The sequence below is a fragment of the Aspergillus nidulans genome, chromosome VI (assembly GCF_000011425.1).
Source record: "Aspergillus nidulans FGSC A4 chromosome VI".
Classification (NCBI taxonomy): Eukaryota; Fungi; Ascomycota; class Eurotiomycetes; order Eurotiales; family Aspergillaceae; genus Aspergillus; species Aspergillus nidulans.
In genome coordinates, this window is record NC_066262.1 from 2088459 (window position 1) to 2110256 (window position 21798).

At 50.3% G+C, this 21798-nt stretch overlaps 9 protein-coding genes across 9 annotated transcripts, besides 1 other annotated feature; 5 read left to right on the plus strand and 4 right to left on the minus strand.

Moving 5' to 3' along the window:
- Window positions 1-21798: part of a sequence feature (contig 1.51 915..1114266(-1)) that runs on past both edges of the window.
- On the minus strand, window positions 512-3854 carry ANIA_02998 (C-1-tetrahydrofolate synthase; the record flags this gene model as incomplete). The annotated part of the gene is made up of 5 exons (XM_655510.2): window positions 512-620; window positions 676-3203; window positions 3276-3313; window positions 3373-3393; window positions 3455-3854. The coding sequence occupies 5 exons, from the start codon at window positions 3852-3854 to the stop codon at window positions 512-514; spliced, it is 3096 nt and encodes a 1031-aa protein (XP_660602.2).
- On the plus strand, window positions 4344-6831 carry tif34 (translation initiation factor eIF3 subunit i). Its single transcript, XM_655509.2, has 4 exons — window positions 4344-4511; window positions 4604-5110; window positions 5166-5282; window positions 5333-6831. The coding sequence occupies exons 1-4, from the start codon at window positions 4485-4487 to the stop codon at window positions 5690-5692; spliced, it is 1011 nt and encodes a 336-aa protein (XP_660601.1). The 5' UTR covers window positions 4344-4484; the 3' UTR covers window positions 5693-6831.
- On the minus strand, window positions 5338-6853 carry mbf1 (multiprotein-bridging factor 1). Its single transcript, XM_655508.2, has 2 exons — window positions 6598-6853; window positions 5338-6535 (listed from the first exon to the last, which is right to left on the minus strand). The coding sequence occupies exons 1-2, from the start codon at window positions 6751-6753 to the stop codon at window positions 6227-6229; spliced, it is 465 nt and encodes a 154-aa protein (XP_660600.1). The 5' UTR covers window positions 6754-6853; the 3' UTR covers window positions 5338-6226.
- On the plus strand, window positions 7547-8968 carry ANIA_02995 (uncharacterized protein). The gene is made up of 4 exons (XM_050612566.1): window positions 7547-7752; window positions 7826-8258; window positions 8313-8522; window positions 8586-8968. The coding sequence occupies exons 1-4, from the start codon at window positions 7690-7692 to the stop codon at window positions 8639-8641; spliced, it is 762 nt and encodes a 253-aa protein (XP_050468475.1). The 5' UTR covers window positions 7547-7689; the 3' UTR covers window positions 8642-8968.
- On the plus strand, window positions 9365-12948 carry ANIA_02994 (ankyrin repeat domain-containing protein; the record flags this gene model as incomplete). Its single annotated transcript, XM_655506.1, has 3 exons — window positions 9365-9418; window positions 9545-10058; window positions 10115-12948. The coding sequence occupies 3 exons, from the start codon at window positions 9365-9367 to the stop codon at window positions 12946-12948; spliced, it is 3402 nt and encodes a 1133-aa protein (XP_660598.1).
- Window positions 13403-15114, plus strand: ANIA_02993 (AIM24 family protein). The gene is made up of 6 exons (XM_050612567.1): window positions 13403-13493; window positions 13597-13696; window positions 13747-13764; window positions 13820-14299; window positions 14361-14710; window positions 14780-15114. The coding sequence occupies exons 2-6, from the start codon at window positions 13639-13641 to the stop codon at window positions 14993-14995; spliced, it is 1122 nt and encodes a 373-aa protein (XP_050468476.1). The 5' UTR covers window positions 13403-13493; window positions 13597-13638; the 3' UTR covers window positions 14996-15114.
- On the minus strand, window positions 15211-16973 carry ANIA_02992 (translation initiation factor eIF2 subunit beta). The gene is made up of 4 exons (XM_050612568.1): window positions 16842-16973; window positions 16486-16600; window positions 15799-16419; window positions 15211-15732 (listed from the first exon to the last, which is right to left on the minus strand). Exons 1-4 carry the CDS (start codon window positions 16851-16853, stop codon window positions 15566-15568), a joined length of 915 nt encoding a protein of 304 aa, XP_050468477.1. The 5' UTR covers window positions 16854-16973; the 3' UTR covers window positions 15211-15565.
- Window positions 17460-17928, plus strand: ANIA_02991 (uncharacterized protein; the record flags this gene model as incomplete). Its single annotated transcript, XM_655503.1, has 2 exons — window positions 17460-17754; window positions 17837-17928. 2 exons carry the CDS (start codon window positions 17460-17462, stop codon window positions 17926-17928), a joined length of 387 nt encoding a protein of 128 aa, XP_660595.1.
- ANIA_02990 (uncharacterized protein) lies at window positions 18325-18912 on the minus strand (the record flags this gene model as incomplete). The annotated part of the gene is made up of 2 exons (XM_655502.1): window positions 18325-18780; window positions 18841-18912. 2 exons carry the CDS (start codon window positions 18910-18912, stop codon window positions 18325-18327), a joined length of 528 nt encoding a protein of 175 aa, XP_660594.1.

Here is a 21798-nt window from a genome sequence, read left to right on the forward strand (position 1 = left end):
TCCGTCTACGGTGCCATTGCAGCGCAACACCATCAGAGTTTCGAGAGATTTCCCGTCAGTCTGTCGCACGGTCTCCGTCACCTTGTGAGACGATATTCACGTTTTACTCCTCCTGGGGTAGGAGGCCACTCGACCGTTTTCCCGCGGCACCAAGAAATTTTCCGCCGGCTGTAGCCCGAACTTGCGATCATCGGACATTTCCTTTGCGTGGCTAGCCGGAGTGCCGGAGTTGGTCGCCTTCTCCCCGCCACCGATCTATAGTGTACCTACTCTATACAGTACTTGATATTCGCATCGCACCACCCGCAGACCAGACAAACCGTAAATTAAGAAGACAATTATTATTCTGCATATTCATGTTCCGATCCTGTTGAAGATGTAACTACCCCGATGTTTTTGCAACTCGATAGGTTCGATAAGTTGAAATGAACCTCACAACAATGCTACCATACCCGTCGTAAACCCGTGAAAACCAACTATAATCACGCCGAGAATTCCATCAATAGTAGTTCTAGAAGAGCCCGTCGATCTCCCCGGTCTCGGGGTCAATGTCCACGTTCAGGTACCCAGGAGCGGTCGGCAGCCCGGGGATCGTCTGGATGTCCGCTGCGAGCGCGTACCTAGTAATGATCGGTGAGTCGAAACTATGTGACAAAACTTAGGGACAGGACTTACAGGTATCCACCGCCCACAGCCAATCGTACATCGCGGATGGGAACGGTAAACCCAGTCGGAGCGCCCTTCAGCGCGGGGTCGTGACTGAGAGAGTACTGTGTTTTGGCGATACAGATCGGGAGGTTAGAGAAGCCTTGGGCAGTGTATGTGTCGACCTTCTTCTGAGCGAGTTCGCTGAACTCCACCTTCTCCGCACCGTACATGGCCTTACCGATCCGCTCAATGCGCTCCTGGATACTGCCGTTGAGATCGTAGAGCAGCTTAAAGTCCTTTGGCTTGGAGCTAGCAATGATGACAGCCTTGGCCAGGTCGACGGCGCCGGCTCCGCCCTCGGCCCAGTGGTTGGCGGAGACTGCGTCCTCCGCACCCGCCGAGATGGCCTCCTCGCGAATGATAGCGATCTCCGCCTCGGTGTCGGTCTCGAAGCGGTTGATAGCTACCACGACGGGGACTCCGTACTGCCGGGCATTTTCAATGTGTTTCTTAAGGTTAACACAGCCCTTGCGGAGAATCTCGGTGTTCTCTGTGCGGTAGACCTCGTGTAGTGGAGCTCCAGGGCTGATCTCAGGACCACCACCGTGAACTTTCAGGGCACGCACAGTAGCAACAATGACTACAGTGTCAGGAGAAAGACCAGACGACCGACACTTAATGTTGAAGAAGCGCTCTCCGCCCATGGTGAAGTCGAAACCAGCCTCTGTAACAACGAAACCAGTCTTGGCTTCATGGTCCTCCTCGGGCTCGGTACCCGCCAGCTTCAGTGCTACCCGGTCCGCAAGGACCGAACTGGCTCCGATACTGATGTTGGCGAAGGGACCGGCGTGAACTAGAACAGGCGTACCTTCCAAACTCTGCATCAAGTTGGGCTTGATCGCGTCCTTCATCAGCGCCGCAAGCGCTCCCCCAGCACCGATATCGTCGCAAGTGACCGGCTCTCCCCGTTTCGAGGTAGCAACAACCATACGACCAAGTCTCTCCCGCATATCTGCGAGATCACTGCTCAGGGCCAGAATTGCCATACATTCACTGGCAACCGAGATGTCAAACCCAGTTTCACGTGTTAGTCCCTTCTCCGTTGGCGCCTGTCCAACGGTGATTCCGCGAAGGTGTCGATCGTTGACGTCCAGAACACGGCGCCAAGTGATGGTCGAAGGGTCAATGTCAAGGCGGGCAAACCGATTGATTTCTTCTTCAGTAAGCTCGTTGGGGTCGGTCTTGTTGATTCCCAGCTTCTTTAGCCGCTTGAACATGATAGGCTTGAACTCGCGCTTGCCCTTCTTCTCTGGGACGAGACGCTTGTACAGCGCGGCGTCCTTCTGGGTAGCCTCGTGGAACATACGTGTCTCGATTGCAGCGGCAAGGAGGTTGTTAGCGGCAGTGATGGCGTGAATATCACCAGTCAAATGCAGATTGAACTCATCCATGGGAATGACCTGACTGTAGCCTCCACCGGCGGCTCCACCTTTGATACCGAACGTAGGACCCTGGCTCGGCTGGCGGACGTTGGCAAAAGCGACACGGTTCAAGTGTGCACCTAGGGCCTGGCTGAGACCCAACGTAGTTGTCGACTTGCCCTCTCCTAGAGGAGTGGGAGTGATACCACAGACCAGGATGTAGCGGCCATTACGGCGGTGGCTCAAACGATTAAGTACTTCAAGGCTCACTTTGGCCTTAGTATGACCGTACGGCTCAAGTTCGTGAGATGCGATACCGATCTCGGACGCGACTTGAGTAATAGGCTTAGGGTACTGCGAGCGGGAGATGGCGATGTCTGAGGGAACCGGGGTGGCCAGCTTGAGCGGGAGCGGGGTGATATGTCGCTCCTTCTGTTTCTCAAAGTATGCTTTGGCCGAAGCAACAACATTCTCCAGAAGCATAGCTACTGTCATGGGCCCAACACCACCGGGGACAGGCGTGATCTTTGAAGCCACTTGGGAGGCCGACTCGTACTCGACGTCACCGACCAAACGCTGTCCTGACTTCTTCGTGGAATCAGGCTTGTAGTTGATACCAACGTCGATAACGACGGCGCCTGGCTTGATCCAGTCGCCCTTGACGAACTCTGTCTTACCAATCGCCGCGACAACAATATCCGCCTTTTTTACAGCGCTAGCAATATCGGGGGTCTTCGAATGGCACACAGTGACGGTCGCGTCTGCATTCTTGAGAAGGTAGCTAACAGGGCTTCCAACAATGTCGCTGCGGCCAAGGACAACTGCCTCTTTGCCCGCTGGGTCGACACCACTGGCCTTGAGAAGGACCATTACGGCCTTCGGTGTGCAAGGAACAAAAAGCGGGCGACCACCACGCTTGGCGAGCTCTCCAATATTAATCGCTCCGAAACCATCGACATCCTTCTCGTCGGCTACAGCGGAGGTGACCGCATGCTCGGAAAGGTGCTGGGGAAGGGGTAACTGGACGAGGATGCCGTGTACTGAGGGGTCATTGTTGGCCTGGCTGATCTCTTGGAGAATTTCAGGCTGAGTAATGGACTCGGGGAAGTTGACGATCTTGCAGAGGATGTTTGCCTAACAGAGGGAATTTGTTAACTGAGGCTTAAAAAGTATAGGAAGGGGTGGTCTGTGGTCAGGGCAACATACTTCCTCAGCCGCCTTCAACTTCATGCGCACATATGTGCCTGAAGGTATGACATGTCAGCGCTCTCCTCCCACCAAATATCGTCGCAAGAAGACTCACTTGAATCAGACCTATCTCCGACTTGACAAAACAATGTCAGTACTTTCCCGCGGAAGACGTTTATTTGAAGTATAGCGCGTACCTTGGAAGATCACCAGGCTGGGCTTGAACCTGGGGTTGATTTCCTGGATCTTCTGGATTTCATCCTTCAACCCCGCCCGGATGTCCTTGGCGATTTGCGTGCCATCGATCTTTTCGGCCACCATGGCGACGCCTGTGCTCGAGAATGTACGACGTTGACACGGTAAAGCGGGAAAGTTTCTGAGGCTCTCCGGGGAACGTCGGGGAACTCTTCGGCAAGACTCAATAAGGAACCCGCGTCGAACAGAGGACAGTCGAGTGTATAAAGAGGGACAGGAAGATTTGCAGGAGAAAAATTGGCGTGAAGGAGGCTGACGCAGAGCCGACGGTTGTAAACCTAGGCTGTTTGCTGGAGCAGCACAGCGGGGTACTGTTGCCAAATAGGCGGGGGAGTATGGCATCAATTACTCCTTTCGGGTTCCTCGCGCCGGATAACTGGAAGGCAGATAGGGAAACCAGTCGATCAGGCGGAGTCAATTTGAGATGCCAATGAGCAAATCCAGAATGGTACTGTTAAGTAGAAGAGAAAAGCAGAAGGAACCACAAACACTACAACGTTGTCTTAATCTCAATTGAACAGCCTTTCCGAGTGTATACAGACATTCTCAGCAGTTCAATTGCTTTTCAAGCCTGCGGCCTCGGGCGATGGGCTTGACTTTTATTGGTACAGGTCAAAGAGAGAGCTCATGTCAGCAAGCCGCGGCTGGCGTGTCGATCACGCTAGTCCTTTTTAGATCCTGCCCGAGGGCTGCTGCTGTCACATGATTTTATATTACAGTACCGGGAAATCTTGCCCTCCGATACACTCAGTGTCATGCATACGGCCAATAGAGAAGGCTTGGCATTAGTCCCGCAGACTGTGCGATGAAATTCGTGAACTTGTCGGGTGAGGTTCAAGAAAGGCCGCCGCAATAATCAACCCCGCCAAAAACAAGCCCCAACACGCAGTTAGTGTCACAGATAGCTTTCATCTGTGATTTAGTTCTTTATACCCCTTGCGGCCTCAATAAATCACATATTGGCCGCTCAGTATGAGGCCGATTTTGCTTGCGGGCCATGTGCGTTTCCTCCAGACTTGGAAGAGCCTGCTCAAGTTCTTTCGACGTCTTCCAGCCTCATATTCAGATCGCTAACGTTCGATAATCTGCAGGAACGGTCCCTTAACCAGATCAAATTCAACCGCGATGGCGATCTTTTGTTTTCGGTAGCCAAAGATAAGATTGTGTGCGCTTGGTGGTCGGCCAACGGCGAACGATTGGGTACCTACTCTGGACACCTGGGTGCTATCTGGACCGTCGACGTAAGCCCCAATACTGTCCTCCTTGCGACCGGCTCTGCAGACAACTCCGTGCGACTATGGAATGTGAAGACTGGAGAGTGTGTTAAGGTGTGGGAGTTCCCTACGGCTGTCAAGCGGGTCGAGTTCAGTCCGGATGGAAGCAAAGTCCTCGCCGTTACAGAAAAGCGAATGGGTTTCCTGGGTACGATCGCCGTTCTCGACATCAACTACGATGGCGACTTCACGAACCAGGCCGAGGAGCCTAGCCTCAGGATCACCTGCACAGAGAGCAAGGCTACAGTCGCCGGGTGGAGTTATCTGGGCAAGTACATTATTGCTGGCCACGAAGATGGAAGCGTTAGCCAGTACGATGCAAAGGTGCGATTGACATGTCTTGGTTTGGCAAGTACACTATATACTAAAGTTTGTCTAGACCGGTGAGCAGCTGGAGAACGTCCAGGCGCACGAGTTTGACCACCAGATCAACGACCTCCAATTCTCCCCCGACCGCACCCACTTCCTTACCGCCTCCAAAGACAAATCCGCCAAGGTAGGCTTCCATTATCACCAGACTCAGAATTGGTAATTCATAATATGCAGCTCATGTCCTCTCGTAACCTCGCCATCCTGAAGACCTACGTTGCCGACACACCGCTGAACAGCGCCGCTATCACTCCTAAGAAGGAATATGTGATCCTCGGTGGTGGTCAGGCCGCCATGGATGTCACGACAACTTCCGCTCGCCAGGGTAAATTCGAGGCTCGTTTCTATCACAAGGTCTTCGAGGACGAGATTGGCCGTGTCAAAGGCCACTTCGGTCCTCTGAATACCATCCACGTTCACCCCGCTGGTACAGCCTATGCCTCTGGTGGAGAGGATGGTTATGTCCGTGTTCACCACTTTGACAAGCCCTACTTTGATTTTATGTACGAAGTCGAGCGAGAGCAACTGAGACGGTAAATTGCGTGATGTGTGAGACGATGGTAGAATTTCTTTTTTCCTTTCTGTTCATTGCATCTCTTGCATGTGTCATGAAGTGATGGCATATCTAAAAAGCACGGAAAAGAGACTGCTACGTGTGGTGGGTCAAAGGTAGACCTGTGTGATTGAAGTGGTGAGCTACTTTTCAATCTATATCATGATAAGACGGAGTTGGTATCATATTCGATTTCTGGTCGCTTTCGTGTCCTAATAAAAAGAACTATTACTTCACTATCTATTAGAAGATGAAGGCAGTGTTACCAGACGTAATTCTATTTCATCTATTCGCCGCCGGGGAAAAAGGTATTTCGAGTTTAGGCAATTCAACACCAGGTTGACGCTTCTGAATGAACGCAAACCGATCAAGAGTAAAGAAAACGTCATATCATTCAATGGAGGGCATAACATAACAACCGAGAAGGAGCCTGGGACATGAAGGCCATAGAAAAGAAATCATCAACGATGCCCCTCGCCTCCCCTAAAGAAAAAGTCGCGGGCTCACCCCCGGTCGATTTACTTTTTCTTGGGGAACTTCTCTTTCCCGATGTCAGAGCCTCTCAACTTGATGTTCAGCACGCGCTCCATGGCGCTAAGCACCTTCTGGTCCGGTGCGGCTGTACCCCGCTCGAAGTCTTGGATGACGGTAACTGTGGTGTTGCATTTGGTGGCGAGCTCCTTCTGTGTCATCTTGTAGCCCTCGTCCGTTCGGCGCTTCTTGATGGCGTCTGCTACTTGCAGCCCAACAGTCTTGGGCTTTACAATGTCGTCGCTGCGGTCGACTTTGGTGAGATGTTGGCCTTCAACGGCGCTGGCTCGTCCAGCCTAAGCAACGTTAATATGTGGCGACTATTATTGAATAGTCACAATGGGGAGAGATTACTTACAGAATTTCCAGACGCAAATTTCTTTTCAGTTCCGACAACGAGCCCCTGTCGCTGGGCAGCGTTGAGTGCGCTCTTACCCTTGATGACGGTCTCGCGAACGACGGGGCCACCACGGTTCTTGGAGCCGATGCGAGTAACAGAATCCCAGTCGCTCATTGTTGCTGTGAAGGTGGGTGCGGGTAGAAGTTATATTGTTGAGAATATCGGTCTATAAAAGTCTATTGTAAAGGAGTGGCGGTTAAAGAATGCGATCGCGTGAGGATTTGGAAAGAGTAATGTTCAAGCCTCAAGGGGCCCACCGTATTTATATCGATGACACAGACGGAACTTTCGAGAGTCCTTTATGGCGGAGTTAGGATGGGGCGATTGACGCTAGCCTCAAGAGGTTTAGCGTTGCTTACATACTTGGCTTTGACTCACTCGAGAAATAGAGAAGATCAAAGATCGGTAATGTCAAGAGGCAAGGCTGGGATCCATGGCCAGACATAAAAAGGATTTCGTAATGAGCAATCCGTAGAGCAGTTTTGCCTCCAGCGAAATCTCCAATCTCTTTGAGTTGATTAAATGACCGTAGTTTGTCGCGCCAAGTTCAAGTAAAACCAGCCTCCTAGCCTACCCTACTTAGGCCTTAGGCATGTAGGCTTGAATACCACAGCTTTGGGGATCCAAAGCGGGCTATATGTTATACAACGACAGAAAGGATACAGACTCCGCTCTCTACATCTATAATCAATTCGATGTTCGGATGTGGCTGAGCAGAACCCGGACATAAAGTGTCATTGTGATTCATAAATGTATCAGTCATAGTGCCTAAGGAACCTTGACTCCGAACACAGCCATGTCCACCAATAGGAATCCTTCAGCCTGGCGGCACTGCGGCAGCCTAAGACCTCAGGAACCAACGATCGTACCGTCCCTGCTCGACCCCATCAACCATCTATCCCATCAACATCCATCCGACCCTATTGCTGGCCGACGAGTTAGCAATTTTCTGTCGTTCGGAGACCTCATTTTAAGTCTCCTATACATCATTCCGGCCACGCTTGCCTGCTTAATTCAGTTGGACTGTTAGCCGTTCTTTTATCGCCTATCATGGCATCTCCAGAGACGTTCCTATCGGCCTTGACTAGCCGGTCGCTCCGTAATGTCCGATCGGTACGACCTCCCCCTTGATAAAAATGATTCTTTCGAGATCGCCGAGATGATTACTGATAATGCTTTTCTTCAGGAGTTGGAGTTCTTAGCAGATGCCTCCGTCATCACCCCTCAGCAGCTCTCATCCATTCTATCACAACTACCTAATTCGAGTGAAAGCGAACGTCAAGTGTCCGCACCGGCACAGCCGTCTCCAGTTCAGCTACCACCCCCTGCTGCTCAGAGTATACCTTCGCCTGCCGCTGCTCAGCCTGTACCATCGCCCGCACCATACTCACCACCTACCGCTCAGCTTGCCAATACTTCTTTGAACGAAAAGGCACAGTACGGAGTTAATCCGCCCGCACCTCAGCAACACTATGCGAGTCCGCCTCCTGCCTACCCACAAGCACCCACTGTGCTTTCTGTCGCCTCTGCACTCTATGCATACACTCCGACCGATGCTGGGGACCTAGCTTTGCAGCCAAACGACCGTATTCAGGTCTTAGAGCATATGAATGCCGACTGTATGTTTTTTTTCCTAGAACCTTCTGACTGAGGCAGGTATTAACGTAATATAGGGTGGCGTGGTCGCAACGAGCGCACAAACCTCGAGGGTATCTTCCCTCGGAGCTATGTTAATGTCCTGGACGAGAAAGCGGTTGCGCCACCTTCCAGCTACGGAAATATGCCTCTTGACGTCAGCCAGAGCGGTTCCTCATCCACGCCTGGTAAACACGGCAAGTTTGAGGAACACGGCAAGAAATTCGGCAAGAAGATGGGCAATGCTGGTACGTAATCAGCCCTGTTCTGAAAATACACGAGTTACACCCAGAAACTAATTCTGTATATAGCTATCTTCGGCGCCGGTGCTACGATTGGATCCAACATTGTCAATAGCATCTTCTAGTTCACTTTCTTGGTGCATGGCTGGATCGCTTTATGTCGTTGATTATCGAACGAGATGTGCGTTCCGCTTGTCTTTCTTTCTCATTTGTTCCATGGGAGCGGCGTTGGTGGTTCGGTTTATCCTATTTTTCTGTGCATGAAGGGCAGGCCCATAAGTGAACGGAAGGTCTTGAAAGAGTTAATCATCGCCTGTTCGGGTATATGTTAAGGGTCTTTTGCTATGAACTCTCTAACTTGGCTTTTCAGGGTATCTACGTGCCAAAAGGCGTTTTGGTCAAAACTATTCTTAGGGAAAGCCCAATACGGGTTCTAATTGTATGGTTCCAAAGATCTTTCCTGTGTCGTCTTCTGGTGTTTCGATTGGCGCCGAACTGTTCTATCTTTGCTGCACTTAAGCGCCGGCTGCAAACGTGGCAATCTCCACTCGTAGTTTTTCTTTTCTACAACGAACTCCGCAGTATGGGCGGCTCAGTCTGGTCGGTTTCTTGTCAAATCATTGGCAATGGTTGGGGCCATGCCGCTCAGCCCCCATTACTGACAGGGAATGCCTCTATCGCCAATGCCCGTGGGGAAGGGGGTTGCGGCAAGGCGATTCTCACGGCTGACTGCACCCCCAGCCCTGTTCAGATTATAATACTGTCTGGCTCCATCGCTCACCTACAATGAAGTTCATTTGTAAGCCTTGTTCCCTTAATTCTTTACCGCTGGAAGGTATAGACCTAAAATGCCAGCTATGCTCTGGCAGTACTTGCTCCTCACGGCCCTCTTCTGGACGAGCGTAAGAGCGGGAGGCTGGGAAGACTTTGCGGATAACTTCGCAACGGACTTGGTATCTATCTGTCCTGCTTAACCCAATCTATTCTTGCTTGCGTCGAATGTAGTGCTAATGTGATTGCCGGTTCAGGCACCCCTAGTCGCTCTCTTTGGCGAGCGGCTAATGAAGCAATTTCTCGCCGAGTCTACAAGCCGTCTCGACAATTTGATATTTGCCTTGTGTCCGCTAGGCATATTGACTGCTGTAGTCTCCGTCATCCGGATTTGCGGGAATCCGTCTCTTCGAGCTTTTGTGGGCAGGGCCAATGAAGCACCGGGAGAGGCGGAGAATGAGCTGCTATCTTGCGTGTCTGAGGGCTTGGCAGAGTTGTTCAACGATGGCGGCATTTCCAGAGTATCTGGCAGGCCCAGGATTTTGGAAGTGGTTGTATGGGAAGAACAAGGCTCATACGCGCTTGGGACTCTTCGCGATGCCCTTAAAGCAGGAGCTTGGTACGCGGATGGCGAGGGAGTTCATGCTGGGAAAGAGCTCCTACAGCTTCCTGAACTGGATATACCGAATCTGTCACTAAATAAGGGCATTGACCGGAGAGGGCCTTGGTGGTTCTACGCAGCTGCTCTTTTGGGGATCATTTTACAGGGAGGTAGGGATCATACTTGGTCTGGATGCTTATGCTACTTCCTACTGATCAGGGTCTAGGAACTTTGGCATATGCGGCACTAACAGTTTTTTGGTCGTCTGGTATTTTTGGAAACGACGATGATTCCGCCACAAACTATGCTTTGCCATTCTACATCTACGGGTCGGTTTCACTCAGCTTAGGCATGTTTCTAAGTGCCTTCTTGATAGAACGCTCATCTAGTGAGACTTACTTACACCCAAACAAACCAAGTAAGCTTTACTGGTTACAACCGGGCCGACAGAGTATTGGAGATCAGGACTTCGGGGCCTTCCTTGCTGTTGAAGAAGGCCCGAATTCATCAACCTCCCAAGACTTGATATATATAAAATCCGTCCGCGGCCCTCCTCCAAAGGGCAAAAGATCTCTGCTTGTCTTCACTATATCCGTCACTATGGTGGGATTTGTGTTGCAATTCGTGGGTCTTCGTGGCCTACACCCGTCCGTTATAATCGCAGACGTTGGATCGACGCTTGTCATGGCAGTGGCGCGCACATGTCTGAGAACTAAACGGCTTGGTTCAGACGGGAACCAGTTTCGCATAGACGATCGAGAACTCTTTTCCCTGAATGAGCAAGAATTGGATTGTTTTGCATATCACCTGGAAAGGGTCAAATCCTTCCAACTGATGTCAACCCCCGTACATGCATCTGTGCGGTCTGGATCATGTGCAACGAGTAGCTCATCACAAGTGTCGAATCAGCCATCTGGACTTGGAGAGAAATTGATACGCACTAGAGCTAGGTTAACAGAGCTCACTTCTTGCGGCCGCCATCCTAGTATGGACTGGGATGATCTCCCAATACGAAGAGTGGCTAAAAACCTTGCGAGAACTATCGAATTGACAATGGAGGTGGTGTCAGGATGGAAAGAGTCGCCTCTCAGTTCATGCAGTTTTGAACTTTTCTTCGCCTGCCACCCTAAGGATAGCAAGTCCCGCGGCTCCCTGGAAACATATAATATCATGCTTGAACGATCAAATGATACATTTCAATGGAAAGTCGACGCAAACGAGCTGGAGGCAATTCTAGGGCTATGGACATTCTGGCTCTTGAAGTACGATGCGAAGTGGTCGCAGAATGGCCTTGGACGAGTAGTGGGATTGACTAAAGAAGAGGCCAAAGCTGAAACAACAGATCTATACTTCCACAAGTGGATTTTCCGACAGAGGGAGGCAATGATGGTATCATCAAAGATGATGTCCTTTCCAGGGCAGACTTTCGGTTACTTTTCCGATGATTACCCGGATAGCAAGGAGATTCTTGTCGTAAGAACAGAAAACAGCCTGGGAGTCATGGCCGCACAAGAGATATATATACAGTTTCTCATGGGTATTCTCGCAGGGACCAAAATTCTCGGGGGCAGCGTGGATATCATTCCAATCTCCCAGTCTAGTTTCCTATCCCAGAGTACCTGCCTAGACGAACTCGTGGCCTGTTTTGGAACCGGGGATCTGGGTTCAAGAGAGGATGCTTTGCTGTGTATAGTGCCAGTGCTCAAACATCGCGGCATTCTGCCCGAGCTTACTGGGGATACAAACAGCGTACGAGAGCGCATTCAGAAGTTCACCTCTGACGGCGACTGGGACGCTGCGTTCTCCATGCTTCAATGGCTCTGTCAACGATCTGAAGGAAACGAATTCGACCGCGCTGTGTACGAGTTGGGGCTTCTCTGCCAGCGAGCTATGCTTATCAATATCGCAAGCGTCCGAGATAGAGGCTTTGAAACTGCTAAATCTCTCCTCCAGTGCGATGCCAGATTCATCTTTTTCAGGAACCTTGGAAGCGCCCGCCGCCCAGACTGGATGAACTCACCAGCTCAAAAGAACTGGTGGACTGAATTTTCCAGTCAGCTCGGTTGGGTGACATGGCATATTGCCAATAATAACACTCACCTACATCCAGTAAAACCTCTCCTGGAGAACATGGGTTTCTCAAAGGACTCACTTTTCCGAGCAAACGACAACCCTGATGCCACAGAACAAGCAAACGCGAATACCGCGCAACTTACTTTTCTGAAGTGGACCATTCCCAAATTCAATGCTGGACGTCAGGGAGTCGATGTCGAATATGAGGGTGAAAACTGCATAGAAATTTGTTTGTCCTGGATCATCAAAAATGCACAGCACGCCCTTCTCCACTGGGTCCTAGCCCGTTGGGTAGAGGTCGGTCTAAATTGTCCACATTTAATCATGAAAGCATTTGTGTATGCCGCCAAGAGTCAGTCGGATCCGGCAATCCAGATTCTTCGTCGCCGCGGTGCAGACATCAATATACCAGGTGATCAAGCATGTACAGCTTTACTTGAACTTGTTGAAACCGGGAATAGAGAATCGGTCAAGAAGCTACTCGCCAACGGAGCTGATGTGAACGCTTTTGTTGAAGGTACGAACCCTCCTCTAAATCTGGCTGCTGGCCAGGGGGATGAGGCAATGACACTTTTGCTCCTCGAGTGGGGAGCAGATCTGGATATTCGAGATGCCGGAGGCTTTACAGCTTTGCGCACAGCTTGCGAATTCAACCAGTTCAAGACCGCTACTTTACTCCTCGAAAGAGGTGCGGATATTGATAGCAAAGCTGGTGGTGGATACACCCCTCTTGCCTCGGCTGCAGTAAAAGGCAATCTACCGATGGTTGAATTCCTCCTGGATAAGGGAGCAGATGCCGAAATCACAGATGACGACGGGAATACAGTGCTGATGCTGGCGGTTTATGAACCCTCCGGTGCCGTCGTGCGCTTTCTGATCGACCGGAAAGTGGATATCAGCAAGAGAGACAACTCTGGACGGACAGCACTTGACCTTGCAAGAAGAATAGAGTCAAGAACAATTATAGCCATGTTAGAAGCCGCCTAGACACAGCGGCCTATCCTTCTTAGCCGACCGAACTACAAAGTACGTTCTTCAATACGCGCGTCACTTTTTAATCTATATATCCTCAACTGCTTCACATCGTATAATATATGCAAGTCAACCTTTGCTTTGGAGATCTATACTACTGTTATCCGAACTATTGAACTAGTATTCTCTCAACCTCTGCTATATTGTCGTCAGAAAAGGTTGGAGGCCTCGCCTCTACACGGGCGCCAAAGCGCCAAAGCCAATTGGATCGCTATCTGCCACTCAGCTGCATCCTGTAAGCGCCGACTGGAGACCACTGTACAGTAGCTTGCTTCGAATTGCGGCGCCGCATCACATCTTAACACGACGGCCGACGAAACTGGAAGCTATAAAATGGCTGGCACACCCCTCCTAGCAGCGTTATTCTCGGCGCCTGTTTCCCAGTCTCATCTTACCACCTTGTTATTACGTTCTTCGCCTACATTCGTATCAAAATACTGTGAAGCAGTGCACAATCTCTCCGTTTAAACCAAACCCGTCCCCGCATCTGGATCTTATAGGTACAACCCTTCCAGCATAAGTACAAGACATCAGTCTTGTTCAAAATTCTGGCAATAAAGCCTTCCATTTGCTGCGGCCGCCTGTCACTGACCCATTCAACAGGATATAGGGTATATGTGCTTTGAGCGCCTATAGTACACCACCATGTCGCAGCATCAGATTCACTATCCTCCCCCACCGACTCAGGGAGCTTCGTACTCTCGTATGCCAGCGTACCACACATAGATAATCTTAGGGCTAATTATCCCGCAGAACCTCAAAACGCTCCATGTATGCCATTAGAAACCAGACTTTGTACATGACCCAGTCTCATCGTCCCGTCTAGCTTTCCCACCGCCTCCTCAACCCTCCCCTGGCTTTCCTCATGCTTCTTCCGGTTATCCGCAACCTTCCCCCGGGTTCCCGCCGTCGAACTTCAGCTACAACCCTCCGCCAACGCAACAACCCGCCCAACAAGCAGACTTTCCCCCTCCACCTTCTGTGAGTCCTCCTGCAAGTGAGAAGACCTACGTCATTCAGAATGCTCAAGCGTATGCGGCAAACTCCGGACTCAGTCAAACTTCGTCGGCTGCGGCGAATGAGAAAGCACATGCTGCAAATTCGATACACCCTCAATCACCGCCGCCACAAGCATTACAACGTGCCTCTCAGTCTTTCAGCGGTGGATCGTTTGTTGGAGCTATGTCGACCGCTGCGGACGACGTGGGAACCTTTAACGGAGGGAGTTATCGAATTAGCCACCGCGATACCAATTCGATTCTGACTCTCCAGCTTGCTGTTGGGTGTCCACTCCAGGTGAAACCAGGTCAGTCCATTACTTCATTCAGTACGTCTGTACTGGGCCAGGGTCACTTATAAGAATTTAGGTGTCATGATTGGCATGTCTCCTACGATAACACTAAGGGGTAATCTTTCTTTCACTTTCGTTAAGCTCATTGCGGGAGGCGAAATGGCCATGTCTACCTATACTGGGCCTGGCGAACTTCTAATTGCCCCAACCCTGCTAGGTGATATCACCGTCATCCGACTTACAGAAGGGCAAGAATGGATAGTCGGTAGAGACGCTTTTCTTGCAGCAACAAGCGCCGTCAAGCACGAACACAAAACGCAGGGTCTTGCCAAAACTCTCTTCTCTGGAGAAGGACTTTGGGTGTACAGATTTTACAAGACGGGCTTGCTCTGGATACAAAGCTTTGGGGCAATAATCAAAAAAGACGTAAGTACTCCTTGCCTTCCCTTACATCCTTGGCTTGGATACATCATGCTAAAATCTCGGTACACCCAGCTCGCTGATGGAGAGTCATATTTCGTGAACAATGGCCACCTTGTAGCTTGGAACTGCAAGTACAAACTTGAACGCGTGGCCTCCGGCGGTATCATCTCCAACTTCAGCGCAGCCGAGGGTTTAGCATGTAGGTTTACAGGACCTGGCACGGTGTATATGCAAACTCGCAATGTGGCAGGCTTTGCCATGCAAATTGGTGCGGCGAAGCTACACTAAAGATACCCATGGATCGTGGTGTTCCTCTATATATAAACAACCTACCACTTCGTATCGTGTAGCGTTACCTTTTGATTTCCTTGTACCTTATGCGTGATGTCAATGTATCCTTGGGAATATCCAGTCGCTTACACCAAAATCCTAAATCTGGCGGGAGAAGAACCTAGCTAACCCAGAAAGCTGGAAAATAACAACTGTTGTTGCCTGAACCATCATATCATTCAATATCCTTCTAAATCATGACATGCTAAGAATATCGTCATCATCGCTTATGACCCGTTTCTCGCAGGCGCGGCGTTGCGCGCCTGCTGCTGCCTCCACGGCCCCATTTCATTTCATGGACAACCCATCCCTGACATCAATCACTCAAAAGAAATCAAGAGACAACAAGTGTTTTTAATGGAAGAGAAGGCAGAAAGATGAGAAAGAGGCAAAATGAGAACAAAATACTTCCATTCTCCAGACATAGAAAGAAAGACGAGACAAAGAAAATGAAGCAATATTTCCTCTATCTCCAGACGATATCCTAGCACCCACAACAGAAACCACGCAATAACCCAGAGACTAAATTTAACCCTGTCTCTTTCTGCGACCGACTTGTCCACGGAAACCAGTCTTGATCGCGGCGACGGAACGACGAGATCCGCAAGAGTTACAAGTGACGAAGTAAAGACGGTTCTCACCCTTGTTAAGCTCTGTGTCGGGACTGCGGCAAGTTTTGCAAGTGACGTATTCGACTGTTTCGGTTAGATGGCAGCTCAACCTAGAGGAGATAAAAGAGATAGGTTAGAAAGGAGACATACCGATATATCGTCTAAGGACGTTCTCAATCTGCTTCTGCTGGAAACGACCCTTGATAACCAGACGCCTGCTTCCGTCCACACTACCACTTGTTCCCAATTCCGCAAACAAGAACTGCATAACGTGGTCGTCGGATCGCTTCATGCGCTTGCAGATATCGGCAATGTTGGCGAAAATCGTACGCCTGTTACCTTCACGAAGACATTGCGGAGGAGGAATCTTGTACGACTTGGTTCCACTCGACAAAAGATCGGGGTGGTGGCTCTGGATGAGAGAGAAGAATCGTGAGACGAGCAGCGAGTAGGGGATGGCCTGGGTGGCGTCGTGGGCCCAAATGCCTGTGCCGGCTTCGAGATCGCCCTCAGGCACCTCATCCTCTTTCTTCTCTTCTGCCTCCTTCTCCGTAATACCGGCCTCGGCGAGCTTAGCTTCGAAGTCGCCGGCGTCGACCTTCTTGGTCTTCTTCTTCTTTTTCTTCAGCGCTGTGGGGTCAAACTCGCCGTCCGCGGCGGGGGCGGGGGAGGATTCATCGTCGCCGGCGTCGGTGTCCTTGGGCTTCTTGGTCTTCTTCTTCTTTGCAAGGCCCTTGAAGAGGTCGGTTACTTCATCGACAGCCTTGTCTGCTGTTGGTGAGTCAGGTCGGTGTTCAGTGAAGAGAGGACGCGGAGGGGTTTCGGGGTAATCCGCACCTTGCTCTTCAACAGGCTTCTCGAGTTTCTGTGTGACTTCGCCGTTCGTATCCATGATGACGGTTCCTTCACTGAATGCGACGGACTTGCGTTGTTTCTGAGCCGTTGGTTCGACCTACGCAGCCCGGATAATTCGTTAGTGGGGGAGGAGAATTCGAAACTCAAAATGCCAAGGAGTTTAAAAAAGCGGGAGAACAAGACGCGACACAAAAAGGAAGGTATGAATTATCGCAGCGCAAAACAAGCAACCAGTAAAGTGGATGTTGAGCACAGCATCAGCAGGTTATGCACAAGGACTTTAGAATGTGGGCGATCGGTAAAAGATACAGCAGCGAAAACAAGGGTGTGTGACGTACAGTCTCCGCCATATTTTCGGAGGTAATTGAGGAGAGGAAAAGAAAGACGGTGACTACTTCTGTAGAAGAAAAGAATATAGTAGAGCCTTACCCAGTGGAGATACACACAAATAAGTTGTCTTTGTAGGTTGATACCTCGCCTTCGGCCGCAGTTGCTTTGAGTTCGATGGCAAGATTGTTATCGCGAATGTAGTCACGTGCAATATGACTCAACTAGAGTATCGGTAATACCGTTTGGCTGGCTATCACGTGTTATATTTAACCTCAATATTCAGGCATCAAGGCTAACTATCAATAGCCTCATCGTTCCAAACTTCCAACTACTGGCAGCGGTTCCAGAGACCGTACATTCATTTAACGCTGCTAGTTCGGGCGGTAGGCAGGCCACTGCTTGAGAACTTAACAATTTTGAAACCAAGCCACTCCTGCACAAAACCTCAGTACTATATACCTCACTGATCCTCGGCCAATATCCGACCCAAACAAGAACCCCCCGTTAACTCCGCATCAACCTACCGACCTACACTATCACCAACTCACCCTTTAGTCTTGAGTTAAGCCTGAATAACACCACAAGCCGTCTTCTTGTCAAAGCAGACAGTTCATCTACCGAGAAAAATGTCTTCCTCTTCCTCTACCGCAGATTCATACATCCTCCCAACCCCGACCTCTTCCTCAACACCAACGTCTCCTCGGCCCCGAAGCACAAGCTACACAGACTCCGTGTCCTCTGTCGCCTCTCTTCCCTCCGAATCAACTTCTGCTTCAGACCTCGAGACTCTCTCCGACGACTCGGACTATTCCGATGCCGAAGCTGAGTGGCAAGAGAGCATTGAGCAGCTGGAGCTGCTGCTAACGATGGTGATTGTGCCCGTTATTGGAAAATATCTGGGGAGAAGATGTGCTTATTGGAGTATGTTCCTTCTGTCCTGTATACTGGTGTCTCAGTTGATTTGGGGAGTGGGATTATGCTAATTATTTGTCTTGCGTTTTAGGCTGGACAAGGTTCATGGAGTGGAAGTATCCCATTGAGCTTTATGGGATTGGAGAAAAAAGGTCGAATGTGAAAGCTTTCGCGGCGCTTTGAGTATGGTCAGCGAGTGGTGAAATAAAGCAATTTCGATTGGGTCTGGTCCAAAAACGAGAGACCCTTGAAAGGCATACCTGGTGTTGTACAGTATCTGAGCGTCTGGTTCAAGTGCTACTCAGATGAGTTATTGCATGCAGGTTTTGGAATAGAGGACGGCGTTGTTTGGCTACTTGGGGAGAGATTCGTCTACCGCGGCGAGATTTATACAAGCGTTAGGCGCTACGCTAATTATACCCAATCAATGCAATAATCACTACTGAATCTTTCATTTCTGCAGTATGCACAGAGCCAGTATGATGCTGGAAGGCATGTTACAGGTCCTAAGTATATTCTGCAGAACGGCCCTGACATGCAACGTCTTGATGTACAAGCCACTCAACCAGAACTCCAAATCTATTTACCCGCTTGTTCTCGCGCCTGAAGAGCATTGTCTCTCGCTACCTCCACATGTCCGCGCGCCATCTCAGCTCTCTCTTTCTTCCCCTCCATATCCCCATACTGAAGCCCCACGTGCGCCAGAGCCGAACGGCTAAAGTGACTCGGCTCACTAGATCCGGGGGTTAGGTACCGCTCTAGCGGACTCTCAAGGCACATGAACGGACGTGATGTCTCCACCTCGATAACCTTAGAAGAGTCTACATCAGTCCTTTTAGTGTCCACAGTGGGGAGGCTGCGTGCCGACTGAACGAACATGGCCATGTCACGCTCGACTTTGAGATCGGTGGCATCGTCTCCGGCGGGTGGGTGCATGCCGTCGAGGGAGGTAGCCGGCTGGGTGCAAAGCAGATGCATCTGTTCTTCGGATATGACCTTTTCAGCCCATGAGGTGATTGTCTCGGAAGTGTGTTTCTGCAAAAATTCACAGTTAGGGCCTCGTTGTACTCTGATGCAGCTGCAATAGGAACTTACACTCTGAAGAAGACGATCCAGTATTGCCAGGTTGCGCTTGGTCAAAGGATGCCGTGTGGTTGTTGTAGCCATGCCTATGCCGGGTACTGACAGAGGATCGCGCGGAAATGGGCTCAAGAACATCGATAGACCGTTGCGTAGGTGGTTGACCAGATGGATTGAGATGAACGCGTGGAAGGCACTGCAGTGCACGATCAGAATAGCTCTTTATACGTATTCTAAGCCCACTCAACCTTGAACTGACTGGGCAGCCTCACCAATGCCGGCACCGGCAGCAGAATACCTGAGCTGGCCGTTGACTCCACGGGCCAACAGCAGACATAACAAAGTACATTCGATGCCTGCCCGTTCCAGCGGTAACCACTCACGTTCGAGCAATCCTTAACCTCGAGTCCGGACTTGCAGTGCCTTCGACGGCAACAATTGGATGGATGCATTGGTAGTGTTCAGGGCGCGAGCAAATGCAGAGGGCGTTTCGGCTACTGCAGGAAGGAAGGAACGGACTCAGGAGACTAGGCAGGCGCCCGTCCCGGCAGCCTGGTTCCTGGGACAAACCTATTTGATTCGGACTTTAAAAGGAGCTCAGGCAGGAGGAAGAAGTAACAATACCTGGACTAGCCATTGGAAACCATGTCCACAACACCCCCTTATTGATTGTCTGTCTGGGATCCGGTACTCCAGCCACTATGATGGCTTCCAAGAACAAGTAGACAGGTGCGAAGATGATAAAAAAAAAAGCAAATATGGGTGCAATTTGAGCTGTCTGCTGCATTAGCCTACCGTCCACTTGGGTCCAGCGTGTATCAGCCCATTCGGCTGCAGTAAGCAGCTTCTGTCTCTTATCCAAGGCCCTCGGTGAGCGGGATATGAGCAATGACTAGACGCCGGCCTCTTCTAACGCAGGGCGTAATGTCCTCGAGCCACTTTTGCAAACAACCCGCTCAACACAACTGGGTTCCTGCATCCAGGCTCCTATTTCTTATCTGTTTAGTGTTAGGTCGTCCATAGACCATGCTCTAGATGGTGCCTTGACGCCTTCTGACAATAGCGGCAAGACCAACAAACACAACACCAATTAGCAAGACTCATCACCCAGTTGCGTGATCCATTTAGATATGCACGGAAAACGGATGCCAATGGGATATTTTATCTCGCCCTCTTGGATTCGAGCGGGAACCCAAACTAGCAGTTTGCGAGGCTCGTGCTCTGTTGATCAATTTGATCTCACATTGCGGCTGTGACCCCAAACCTCCTCTTTACACCTCCATATTGAAGTTTGCTTTGTCCGTAGGTGAATTATGCTTGAGATTTTGTGAAACTTGCTGGGACAGAACCTGCACAGTCGGACTGCCTTTGTCTTCTGTTCTTGGGCAAACAGTCTTTGTTACATGTGTTTCTGGAGGCCTTCCAGAGTCCAAGTCCTTAGCCAACTATTCGTTCCACCTACGCTCGGTGGATACAAGTTGGAGTCTAGAGGCTGCAGAGGAGCCTCACCAGCGCAGAGCGTGCGTAATGTTATGGTTCTGGACATCCCATAAGTCACGCGCTGAGGCTCTGTTTTTCCGCCACGAAAATAATGCTGGCTGAATGGTACAGTAATCGACTTTGCTTCTCACTCGGATCGATATCTACCTTGAGAACACTTGACCCGCTTGCCCGGGTCCAGGCAATTGTTCAGATATCTTGTTTCCAAGGTTCCGGTCGGGCACTGCATAGCACAAATAATAAGCACGAGATTTCCTGGAGCAGGAGGGTGATCTTTCGTACCTCGCGTCTCGAGCGGTGATGACCTTCCCCTTTGTTACAATGCCTAAATTGGCACTACGTCTACACATCGTACTCAGTACTTATAGTATTTTGCGTCGGTTGTTTCCAGCAGAGTGTCGTCCTTTTGTGAGTTTGAGAGGAGCTTGGAGAAGAAGTCGACTTCCCTGTCCACCGATGTTTCGTTGTCTCTTCGGACTGCAAACGTGAGGAAAATTCCATCTTCAGTATACCTCGTGATACTGAGGGCCATCTTGTGGTCTTAGGGCTCTATGTGAATCTGACCTAGATAATTAGACCATTCAACGTCAGTGAAAGGTCCCGTCGTCCGTACGCCTTTGTCGTTTGACACTACTCCAAGCATCCACTTTCAGGACTTAAGGAATCGCATCCTACTCGCACCGTCCACATTCAGAATCAACATGGTGATGTACTGAGTGGTCGAAGAACGGGCTCGGGGAAGATCGTTCGAGAGAATATAGTAGATGGGTGACGAATAGACCTCGACTATTGGTAACCTGGACCCAGAGCCGATTGGAAAGAACCGAAACCAAGCGATTTACCTTGCCTTTAATGAGCGATTCAGGAAAAGTATGAACTGCGATATCTGTTCGATGAGCCGTTTCTCAAATTCATTTATCTAGTTTCATAGCAGAGTTGTTAGATATATGCATCATGTCAGAGTCTAGAGTAGCGCAACGATACAGTACCTAACGGTCTGGTCTAGCCTCTAGCCTCCCGGCATGGTCTAGACAAGTTCATCGCTCAATTTGGCATAGAGTTTGCAGCATGATCGCGGGTCAACCTGACTTGGTCTGCATGTGTAGGCTTAGTCGTGGACTAGTCGGCGCCACTACTGAGCGGCAGATAAAAGCGAGCACCAAAGAGGAAAGACTTAGAAAGACGCCCGCCTCACCAACCCCGCTATCTCGATGTCGCCTTAGGTACGACTCTGTACGAATTTCCCCTGTCGTCCTCGTCCGATTCGCCGCGGCACGCTGTAGTGAGCTGAGAAAAAAAAAAAAGACCACCTGGGCAGAACGGGCGCAGATCATTGGTGGTCAGTGTACGACCCCTCCAAGCGCCATATTAATTTTTGGTTATCTCTGCATCCCATCACTGCATTCACAATGCTGTGCCGCCAATCCCTCCCCGCTTCGCTAGGTGGCCGGTGCTTTCGTCTCACGCTTCTGG

Excerpts from the sequence above, each read along its gene's own strand:
- tif34 (XM_655509.2), top strand. The coding sequence starts at position 4,485 with ATGAGGCCGATTTTGCTTGCGGGCCAT. Across the intron at positions 4,512-4,603 it reads CGATTTTGCTTGCGGGCCAT|GAACGGTCCCTTAACCAGAT; the intron begins GTGCGTTTCCTC and ends GATAATCTGCAG. Across the intron at positions 5,111-5,165 it reads TTAGCCAGTACGATGCAAAG|ACCGGTGAGCAGCTGGAGAA; the intron begins GTGCGATTGACA and ends AAGTTTGTCTAG.
- mbf1 (XM_655508.2), bottom strand. The coding sequence starts at position 6,753 with ATGAGCGACTGGGATTCTGTTACTCGCATCGGCTCCAAGAACCGTGGT. Across the intron at positions 6,536-6,597 it reads AATTTGCGTCTGGAAATTCT|GCTGGACGAGCCAGCGCCGT; the intron begins GTAAGTAATCTC and ends AACGTTGCTTAG.
- ANIA_02995 (XM_050612566.1), top strand. The coding sequence starts at position 7,690 with ATGGCATCTCCAGAGACGTTCCTATCGGCCTTGACTAGCCGGTCGCTC. Across the intron at positions 7,753-7,825 it reads CGCTCCGTAATGTCCGATCG|GAGTTGGAGTTCTTAGCAGA; the intron begins GTACGACCTCCC and ends GCTTTTCTTCAG. Across the intron at positions 8,523-8,585 it reads CAAGAAGATGGGCAATGCTG|CTATCTTCGGCGCCGGTGCT; the intron begins GTACGTAATCAG and ends TTCTGTATATAG.
- ANIA_02993 (XM_050612567.1), top strand. The coding sequence starts at position 13,639 with ATGTCGCAGCATCAGATTCACTATCCTCCCCCACCGACTCAGGGAGCT. Across the intron at positions 14,300-14,360 it reads TCCACTCCAGGTGAAACCAG|GTGTCATGATTGGCATGTCT; the intron begins GTCAGTCCATTA and ends ATAAGAATTTAG. Across the intron at positions 14,711-14,779 it reads GGGCAATAATCAAAAAAGAC|CTCGCTGATGGAGAGTCATA; the intron begins GTAAGTACTCCT and ends CGGTACACCCAG.
- ANIA_02992 (XM_050612568.1), bottom strand. Across the intron at positions 16,420-16,485 it reads GAAGCCTGTTGAAGAGCAAG|CAGACAAGGCTGTCGATGAA; the intron begins GTGCGGATTACC and ends ACTCACCAACAG. Across the intron at positions 15,733-15,798 it reads CGTCCTTAGACGATATATCG|TCGAATACGTCACTTGCAAA; the intron begins GTATGTCTCCTT and ends TAACCGAAACAG.